At 45.8% G+C, this 10,548-nt stretch overlaps 1 protein-coding gene across 1 annotated transcript; it reads left to right on the forward strand.

Moving 5' to 3' along the window:
* Nucleotides 1–530: 530 nt before the first annotated feature.
* On the forward strand, nt 531–5,812 carry CST7 (cystatin F). The gene is made up of 4 exons (NM_001199394.2): nt 531–822; nt 3,995–4,167; nt 4,470–4,586; nt 5,027–5,812. The coding sequence occupies exons 1-4, from the start codon at nt 747–749 to the stop codon at nt 5,102–5,104; spliced, it is 444 nt and encodes a 147-aa protein (NP_001186323.2). The 5' UTR covers nt 531–746; the 3' UTR covers nt 5,105–5,812.
* Nucleotides 5,813–10,548: the final 4,736 nt, after the last annotated feature.

A 10,548-nucleotide genomic window follows, 5' to 3' on the forward strand; every position in this document is an offset into this window, starting at 1 on the left:
TCCTTTGTCTTCTTACATGCTGCCCACGCTGGCTTGCTTTAGGACTCTCCTCCAGGCAATAAGGTGGCTTTGCTCAAGGGAGTACAGTTCATTGCTGGGGCAAGTGAAAGGCAACAAGCACCTTCCAGCTCACCTGGAACAAGCATGCACATGCAAACTGAGGTCCACCAGGCCCTGACCTTTGTGGTGATAGTTCATTTTCTGCTCTCCTGAATCTGGCAGCTGGTGATTTTAGTTGTATCCACATGACGGGAAGCAAGACCCATCTTCTGTCACTCTTCCCCACGCACAGCCACCCATATACAAGCCCAGAACCCCACCCCAAGGGCTCACTGCCCATTTCATAGGGGTTACATTTCCCCGTGAAACATAAAGCGTATGACCGTTACACTTATTACCCCACAACACGTCCCAGAGCACAGGATGGTGTTACATCACACGCATCTGCCCACGCTTCTGCACAGCCCTTTGAGGATCACAAAGCAAAAAGTCCCCATCCGAGGTGAGACTTGCAGTCACCAAGGCAGAGCCTTTGGCAGGGCTGTGAGACGTGCAGTCATCAGCAGGAGACAAAGTCAGTCTCAGAGCCACGATTATTCAGGGTGATTTTTTTTCTTTAGGGTTTAGGATGATTTTTTTTCTTCCCTCCCAGCCAATAAAAAGCTCTCACAGAGACACATCTTCCCCTGCAGGAAGCAGGGCGGTCACTGCTCACGTTAGCAGGCTCCTCTTCTGAAGCAGTGGAGATGGCAGCAGACTTCACCCGCAGCTTCGCCATGCTTTGCTGTTTAGCGCTCTGGGGCTCCACCTGCACTTGTGATGGTAAGAGTGGGACATCATTTGTTTTGCTTGTGCTTCAGGTCCTGTGAGCGTGGCTTTTTCTCTAACTGCTGCCCTTCAACTGCAGCTGAAACTCTACCCGCTTAAAAGACCTTCTCTCCCTGTAGCAAGCCATGTTATCCAGGAACGCCATCTAGCAACTTCAGAGTCAACTTATGGTTTTAACGTATTTGTCGCTGTTTAAACTCTGCATGACCTTAATTACTAAATCTAAAGACTGTGGGAAACAATTTGTGTGATAAGTACAGATGGGCACTTGAGTCGGTACCGATGAGATGACTTTAGTGTCACATTATGCCCTATCACTTCTTTCTTTGCTGAGCAAGGAAATGCTCTTGATGGCAGCTAGCCTTAAATCTTTGGAATGGAAGCGGCAGACAGGAACTTTTTCTCTCTGAAGGTTTTAGCTCTACTACAGCGTTACTTCGGCTCCTACATGCAGAAGGTATGAATGTACTCAGGCCTTCGGTTAGCCAGCAGCTTTTTGTTTCGGCTGTGGTTTCCTTTGGGGGTTGCAGAGGCTTGCAGGAACTCTACTGCGTCTTACATACAAAGATAAAACCCAGCCTTGCTCCTAGTAATGGGGGAAGAGGTTCTGAGTACCTCATGGAGGGGAAAGAAAAGAGTATCTGTTGCAAGAATGTCCCTGTTTGCTACCCTGCAGACTGGGAGGGAACACCCGTAGGATTGTTCTCATACTGCATGAACAGGACCTCCAAGTTATTTCTCAATGAGGAAAGCACAGGAGAGATCCTTTGATAAAACACTTGGCTCACCTCTTCAAGAACAGCCCTCTCTTGTTTAATAACAGGCAGTTGCATGCTAACTCAGAGCAAGAAAAGTCTACCCTACTACTCTCCTACAGAAGTAGGAGGAGGGAAGCTAGATTTCCCCACATCAAAACCCAGAAGTACGATGAGGTCTGTAAAACAAGTGCTCTGACCCTAAGCTTCTCCCCACAGGGCAGTAGTAGTTGTTTCCCACCTCGTGAGACCACATCCTCAGAGAGCTGAAAGCGCCCAGCCGAGTCACACAGTGCTTCTCCTCCAACCCAGGCTGGGACTCCTGGCAGGAAAGTTTGCAGTAAGGAGAACTACGGGTGCCTCATACCAGAGAGTTTCAGCATTTTGTACAAAAATAAGTAAATAAAGAGGTGCAAATTATTCCAAACAGCAAAAGTTATTTCAGACCACTGTGTGCACAGTTTTATACTCGCTTTGCCCCAGCATGAATCATACTCAATAGAAAACTGCCTTGGGGGAAGGGGGTAAGATGCCCAGTGCCCCTTAGTAAAAGCCAGAGCAAAAATACAGCAGCCTGTCATCTGCCTGTGACACACAGTGCAAGTCCTACCAGCCTGCTACATGCCTAGACCACACCAGGTGCAGTTTGATAGACTAAACTCACCTCTCCAGATGTTGCATTTGAGAGTACTTGCCACAGGTGAGACCGCTGTATCTATGGGGCACCGCAGTCATAGGAACAAGGGCGCTCTGGACACTGGTTTCAGTAACACGTTTCATTGTTTTCTTCCCATACGTGCAGCGTGACTTCAGCTGCACCCACCCTGCCATCCCACACCTAACAGGGACGTCACCATGACTCAAAAGGTGCTGAGAGCTATTAAGCCACAGAGACCTTGTGCTAAGACTGAAAGAAATGATACTATCTCCTCCATCTACAAGGGATAGCATGTGCTGTCAACAACCCCACCACTGCCACATCTGCTTTTCCAACAGACATAAGGGCATAAATTCAAACAAGGTCCTGGATGGTAGCCAGAAGAGCCCAAGCTAGAGAGCTCCTCTCACGTGGACAGCTTGTCTCAGTTGCTAGCTCAGAAGGCTCAAAAAACATGAGGATCCCGTAAGCTATTTAATATGTATTGCTGGTGCAAGAAAGAGCACTGCATCTCTGAGAAAGAGGAGAGCCATGTGGACAAAGCCCAGATCAAGGTCCTGCTCTGCTCCAAGCCTCCTTTTAGTCTTTGGGGAGGTCTGTACAGCCGCTCACCCTGGAACTGCCTGTTGGTTCCACCATCTTAGCCCTACAGCAAGCTCCATGTGGGACAAAAGGACAAACAGATGCTTTGAAAAAATCTTACCCACAAGCTGAGCAGAGGATAAGATGCCCTGCCTGAGAAATACCTCCAGAACTAGGCTGCAAGGTCATGAGTCTCTATGACTCCTGTGCTGCTGGTGGCATGTAATGCTGTGTTTTGTTCGTGGAGGGCTTTTTTGCTTTATTTATTTTCAAGCAGACTGGGTCACTGGATTGGCTCCGTTCTACTGTGGAGAAAGATAAATTATGTTTCTCAGTAGAAACTGGCTTACAGGCACAGGTTATGCTCTGTGGCCCAGCTGTTGTTGACATCTAGCTGTGAAAAAAAGCTGGAGGTGACAAAAAGCTTGAGCTTTGCAGAAAATTAGTACAAGCTTTGAGTGCAGGTTTGTGTGCACATGCTTGCTGCCGACACACACAGGCAACTCCAAGGGCCACCTCCTGGAGTGGCAGGCCTTCCCATCAGCAGCAGCGCAACGACTTGTCCAGGCTGAGGATCTCTTCCTCTTGTATTTCAGGAACTGAAAGATATCATCGTCTGTATTTCCCTAAAACAAAAACCAGAACACTGAAACTATTGGGAGGTGAAGGGGAAGTATGCTTATGTCTTGGCATGCCAACAAAGAGCAGTAGGGTTCTCCCAGTCAGTGTTTGATATTTTATCAAAATTACACTATACTCTGAGCAACATGGTCTAGATTTATAGCTAGATTCAAAGCCGGCCCTGCTTTGAGGTAGGTGTTGAGCCAGAAACTTCCTAAGTGCTTACAATATCCAGGCTTCCCTCAGGCAGTCTGAGCTCTGCAACCATTTCATGGGTTGCTTTGCTGTTTCGAACACCAAAGGAAAAATTACTTTTTAATGGAGATGAGCAGTCTTCCTAAAGTACATCTAGTGGTTGGCAACCTTGCCTGCAGCACAGAGGTTGGAACTAGATGATCTTTGAGGTCCTTTCTGACCCAAGCCACTCTGTGATCATGCTATGAAGTGCATAGGACAAGTAGAAGGCTTAGGATTGGTTCAGGAGCCTGAATAGCCACCTTCTATTTCATCCAGCGCATGTGTTCCATGATTGCATTTTGTGTTTTTCCAGCTACGTACACACCACCACCTCATTCAACCATGAATCCTGGCTTCCCGGTCCCAGTGAATACCAACAATCCTGGCGTTCGCAAGGCAGCTCGCTTTGGGGTTTACCAATTCAACAACAGTTCCAACGACCTATTTCTGTTTAAAGAATGGCAAATAAACAAAGCTATGGTGCAGGTAAGAAGAGAACACGTTCCTGGTGGTCCTCCAACCATTCATCTGTTGACCCTTGCTATAAAGCACCTGAGACACAGGACCTTTGATCCTCCTCAGGACTGCTCTACCATGCCCTAAGATAAGCAGCACACGTCCCTCTGTCCCACTTAACTGCTCCACATGAGGCACTCCACCCATCCCCATAAAACACATCTACAACACCACGCACAACTGACAGATGTAGCACTTGATCCCTAGCCAACATTTCGTTTCAGCATCCCTTTCCCTGAACCTACTTTAAAGGAGGAAACCACTTTCTCTAGATTGTCAGAGGTCTGAAATACATGCTCCACGTGGAAATTGGCCGCACAGTGTGTGAGAAGAGGGGGTACTCCAACCTGGACGACTGTCACTTCCAGAGGAAGAAAAATCTGCAACAGGTATGTACTGCTTCCTCTGGGGGGTACCCAGGAATCACAGGTGATCCTTGGCTGTCTCTAGCTGTGTTGGCACCTTCAAACTAGCTCTGTTGTGTTCCCACAGACGTACAAGCCTCCTCTGTGCAGAGCCAGCTATGATGAGGCAGGTTTCTACCTGCTGAATACAGGGTCAGCTCCTGACTAAAAGGAGCTAAACCAGATGCTACATATAGAGTAGATGCTACGTATAGAGTAGGTGCTACATACAGATGTTTCCTGGGAGGGGAAAATCCTTTCAGGGCCTCTCTCACTAATATATGGGCACTTGACAAACAGTGTTTTCCCTAGGCTGGGGCAGAGCACAGAAGGATGCTATTTTCTCCTCCCACACCATGGCCCACAATCCTGGGAACACCAAGCAGGCAGCTGAAGTTTGTCATCCATTCTCTTTCTATCTGCAGATACTGAAATGCTATTTTGAGGTCTGGATGACACCTTGGTTGCATAAAGCAGATGTCCCTGTTGCTCTCTGTCACTGACCCAACTTCTGTCATCATTTCGTCATGATTTTCAGAGGATCTACCACCCATGAGTTTTTCCTTGTCTGGACTTCGAGGCCAAAACTGCGGTGGGGAGCAGCTGCATAGAATGACCATAAAACCTCCCTCCAAGGTTGTTGGTTTCCCCCGCACCTCTAAGGAAGATGCTCAAGATCTGAGTGACAAAGACTTGCACTGACTGCATTTATTGCTATCCAGCTGTGTATCTCTTTTTCTAAAACTAAACAGCAGATGAGAACATGTTGTCATTTGTTCACCAGAGAGCGATTCACTCTTTTTGGCTGAGATTTCCAAGGAGTGCAAACAGGCCCAGGAAGGTCTGTTGGACTGCTTTGTTCTATGATGAATCTTCATACAACCATGATATAAAAAGCCTAAACCACAGCACACACAACTTCAACACTGTGGAAAGCTTTACAGTGAGACAGTATGCATGGGGATACACACACATACATACACACAAAGTCTTGAGGGTCTGCAGTACCAGATAGAAGCTTAGATACTTTTGCCAGGAATGCACAAGGTAGAAGTTTTCTTTCCTCAAGACATGAGTATGGATAAACCTGTCTTAAGACACAACCACAACTCAGAAATGGCACAGTCTGAATAGAGTTTCTATTTTCATCAAAAGCTCTACTCCAGGAGGGCATCATTGCAAATGCTAAGAAAAATAAACAATCATTTCCCAAAGCGTATTTTTTGCAGAGGTTAAACAGTGTTGTTTCATTCAGGTTAACATTCAATATTCAGTTTCTGGTTGACTACGTACATTCAAGTTTAGCAGAATGATGGTCCTGTCTACATGTGTGCCTACCTCTCTTTAAGCCTTCTCTCTTCATTCAAATTATCACTTACGCTGTACTAAGGCTCTCATTTGGAAAGATTTGGGCAAATGTTAACTTAGAACGGTGATAAAGCCTGAGCCCACATTCATTAATACACTTACAAACAAAGACCTAACCACAGTTGTCTTACAGGTCCACAAAGCAGAAAAAAACAAGCCAAATCAAAGTTTTTAGAGGAAAGAAGAGCCAAGAGAAGTTGCTATCTGAAACCCAAAGGGCTCACAATGGTTTCAGTTGTTCTTCCATTTCAGCTGGCTGCACCACATAGCAGCAATGCTCAGGGTTCCCAGCCAAGCTGTAGCTCCAACCAATCTAGAAAACAGGCAAGACAGACATTTCTTCCTCCAGCCAACAGGACAGCCTGATGCTAAGAAACATCAGTCTTTCCACATGCCACAGCAAGAGCAAGAAGGCGGCACACAATCAGCACGGGTCTGTGTAAATATTCCAGCCTGCCAAAAAACAGTAAGCACAAAACAGAATGGTCCCCCTTGGATGATCTTGCAAGCCCCTGGCAAACAGGTCATGTGTTAGTATTACCACTGAATTAATTGCCTGTGTGTTAAAAAACAAGAGTTAAGCCAGACATCTGGCATCGCACAGGTCAACAAACCCAGCATGCTCATGCTGCTATCTTAAGGAAAACGCAGCAAGATTTTCAGACATTTCTGCCCAAATAGGCTTATCTGGAAGCAAAGTACAGCCACACATTTTACATAAAACCATAGGCAGCATTTCCTGCAACAAAGCTGAGCTCATTGCAACCAACTCAGACCAAAAGCTGCTGGGAAAGACAAATCAGCCTTATAATTTACAGCTGCAGCAAAGTATCAATTGTATCATTACAATAAGCAAGGTATGCTGGAGTAGGATCATCCATCACCTCCAGACAGATAACAGTTACCACAAGCACCAGTGAAAGGAGCACAACAGAAGTCAGATGAGCTCTTAGTATGCTCTTGAGCACTTTGCTAGAGAAAGATTTCAGCAATTAAGCAGCCTTGAGTCAAGAGGACACTACTAGCACTGACCTAAAGAACTGCAGCTAAGTACCACCGAATTGCAATAACACACAGCAGTCAAGCTGATGTCTCTGCCCAACACATATCATTGCTAGAATTCACACCAAGGGTAACTTGTTCATCAGTTCACTCCAAGGAGTTCACACCTTTGCAGAACTTGCTGAGACTCCGACCTATTCCAGGTCACAAAAGGCTATTTAAAAATACATGTATCCAGTAAAACTTAGGCCCTAAGGAGAGATGGGAAGGTTGTTCCTGTCAATCCACCCCCTGGAGAAAAAGGAACAACCCCAGCAGTGGCATTAAGAGCTCCAAGGACAGCCAAAGCTAGTAGTTCAGAGGGATCTGTTCCTGCCTGTTGGTGGCTGGGGTGTCACGCATGCAGCTGCACAGAACTAAGACGAGGTTCAGCTGGCAGCAGCTCTATAAGCAGAGATGTTTTTTTGCTGGCTGGGAGGAAGCTGCTTGCATTTACGTCACTTGTTCACTTACTGCTAAATTTTTCAGTCCCTACCTCAAACGAAGCAGCAAAATGAGCTGCAGTCCCACGTGGCTATTCTGTTACTGCACTAGCTTTTCTAAGCAAGGTAGACGAGGAAGTCCACATGTCAGCATCACAAGATCTCTGCTGTGATCACTGAGCAGACAGTCCCAGAAGTTCAGGAGATCACCACACCATATGTGAAGGTCACTGCCACAAAGCAGACTCAGAATTAAAGGAGGGCCAAGGCTTTGCAATTAATTTTATCAACTGTTTGCACTGAGATGTGTAAGTGTCAGGGGTACATGCACACATGCTACCTTCCAGCAGTTCTGCTGTAGGAGATGTTTGCTCCAGAATAGGGGCATGGCAATTATCTAGGGAACAGAATCTTAAATAGTTTCAACAAAATCTTCTTGACATTCTCACCATGCAGATAAAGATGTTCCATCAGCAATGCAAGACAAAGCAATATAAAACATACCTTTAAAATGCACAACTGTGGCATACTCCATACTTTTTCCTTTAGGCAGTTCTACTGCAGGGCTTTATGCTAAAGCCCTTCAGGAGACTGGGCACCATTTTCCCATTCCACATCCCATCAGTTTGAAGACACTTGGGTGAAATACAGGAAGCAACTTCAGGATCCTCCAGGAGTTGTGCAGAGATAGAATCATAGAATGGCCTTGGTTGAAAAGGTCCTCAAAAACCATCTCGTTTCAACCCCCCATGCCATGGTTGTCAACCACTAGACCAGGCTGCCCAGAGCCACATCCAGCCTGGGTTAGATAGTTCTGCACTTCTTAGAAAGCCACGGATCCTTTCTCCTGACACCCAAAATCTTGTCCTAACAAGATCTTTGGACACTGCTTTAAAGTGCTCTTGCTTCTAGAGAAGTGTAAGCCTCGGCATTGCAAAGGTGTCACATTTCTGCACTGATACCATCAAGCACACCATCAATTCACACGTGTGTGAAAGCAAAATGAGCTTGTAAAAGCAGTCTTCTTATTAACACCAAAAGGAGTTTATGCCTGTTGTTACACAAGTGTTTTATTGCTACTGCATCACGCTGAGACTGTCGCATTTGAGGAACTACCAGCAATTAAAAGCACCTGAGCTTCCATGAAAATGCTGTTTTTAAGCACCGCTCGTGCTGAAGTGAGGAAAAAAGCTGTATGTCAGTCAGCCTGTTTCACCTGAGCTCTGCAGCTACATATCACTCTACTTCTGCCCATCAGGGATGGACTACCAAGATACTGCTCTGCACCAGGAATGGGACCCGGTACTACTTGTGCTCGGGAAAGGCATTCCTTTGGGTTTCTGAAGACTTTGGGTTTCTTTGGAGGAATGCAGCTATGCAAGTCCTGCGTTCAGGATGTTCAAGAAATATGTACTGCTCATGTGAGTCTGCCGAACTTGCTGCAGAGTTCAGAGAGAACTAAAAAGACTGAAGAACCTTCTAGTGAGACCACAGTACTGAGTCTCTAACAGCGGAGGTAAAAGAAGAGAAAGGATAAACACAAGAAGAGTGTCTTGAGAGGCCTTCTGTGTCTTAATCCTCTTGAGAATTAGCAGCACAGCCTGTTTTCTTTCCCACTTAACAGCTTCAGGAATACAGTCTTAGAAGAGAACTAATCACACAGAAGCTATTACATTTGGCATACCTAAACATCTGAGGTCTACTTCCCTATGAAAGACAGCATTAAATTATTCAGTAAGATACTTTCGAAAATGAAACACTAGAGGTAGCTGTGCAACTACAGGCAAAGCTGTGCTTGCTTCAAGGCTACTGAAGCACTAATGAAGCAAGATCCACAGAGAATTTGCTTTTGCACCCGTTTTAGGATCACATCAAGTTCCGTTTTCAAATCCCATGAGAAATAGCTACAAGGGCTGGCAGAGCAATACCAGCCAGATGCTGCTTGTCCAGCCAGCCCTTTTGCCAGGAAAACGTGTTGCAAGAGCATCTCATTCTCAACCTTTCTCCAGAGTTCCTGTAGTGCAAGTCTGGCAGGCAGGTCAAGCTTCTCAGCCTTTGAAACTTATCACAGAATCACTCAGTCTCTGCCCACAAATAATTAAGATAGGGCTCAGTTGGACCACAGGTCAGAACCTGCAGCAAGTTATCTAACCAGGCTTCTTTCTTCTCTCACTGATCTTCCTTCCAAATCCAGTAGCCACTGAAACAAGTAAAAAAGCTTGTGAGCACAGGCACAGCAGATGCAAGTCAGCCTGATCCAGCAACCATCAGCTACTTCCACAGGGCTGCTGCAGCCTGGTAGTAGTGCAGCGTACAGTGACAGAGCACTGACAGTAAAGAACCACTTTCTGTGCTTGTCTTTATTACTAGAGGGAAATGCAAATGATAGCCAGTGAAAGCAGATGGCATTTTCAACATCATCTTCCCTTTCTCCAGTGTTTTTCATTATATCATCAAGCAAATCATGGTTATTTCCTTTTCAAAGGTGAGAAAATTGAGCAACAGAGTAAGTCAATGTTTGACTATCACCCAGTGGTAAAAACAGGTAGTAGAGAGCAAGCAGCAACCTTCAGTCCCAGAGCAGGAATCCCTACTAAATCTCACTAAATCACACAGCTGCTGAAATAACTCCCCTAAGCTCCTATCCAAGGTGGAAAAAATTCTTACTGAAACTGTAAACAGAACAGCCTTTCCTCTGCAGTAGTTTACAGAAAAGCGTTTTGTGGATTCACCAGAGTATCTGTCGATGCAGGAAGAACACTTTATCACCCAGAAATACCAGGAAGCATCCATGAGCAACTACCATATTCCAATATTTTCCACCAAAGCCTTCCTCATCCACTATTACTAGGTGCGGAAGGGGCTCTTTCAATCCACATCCACCCTCAGACCCTTCCCAAAGCCTTCACCTGTTCTCCATAATACACATGCTGAAGAGGATTCCTCCAGCTGGCCTTCTTCCCTCCCACGCCCTCAAGAATGGCCACCTATGCAGTGGTGGAAACTTACAGGACCTGATAAACATGGAGGTAACATTCCAAGTGATCCATCTTAAACGCCCTGGAACCAGTCTTTGGTAATATAGAAAATACAAC

Source organism: Gallus gallus, chromosome 3 (genome assembly GCF_016699485.2).
Source record: "Gallus gallus isolate bGalGal1 chromosome 3, bGalGal1.mat.broiler.GRCg7b, whole genome shotgun sequence".
In the NCBI taxonomy this organism is placed as follows: domain Eukaryota; kingdom Metazoa; phylum Chordata; class Aves; order Galliformes; family Phasianidae; genus Gallus; species Gallus gallus.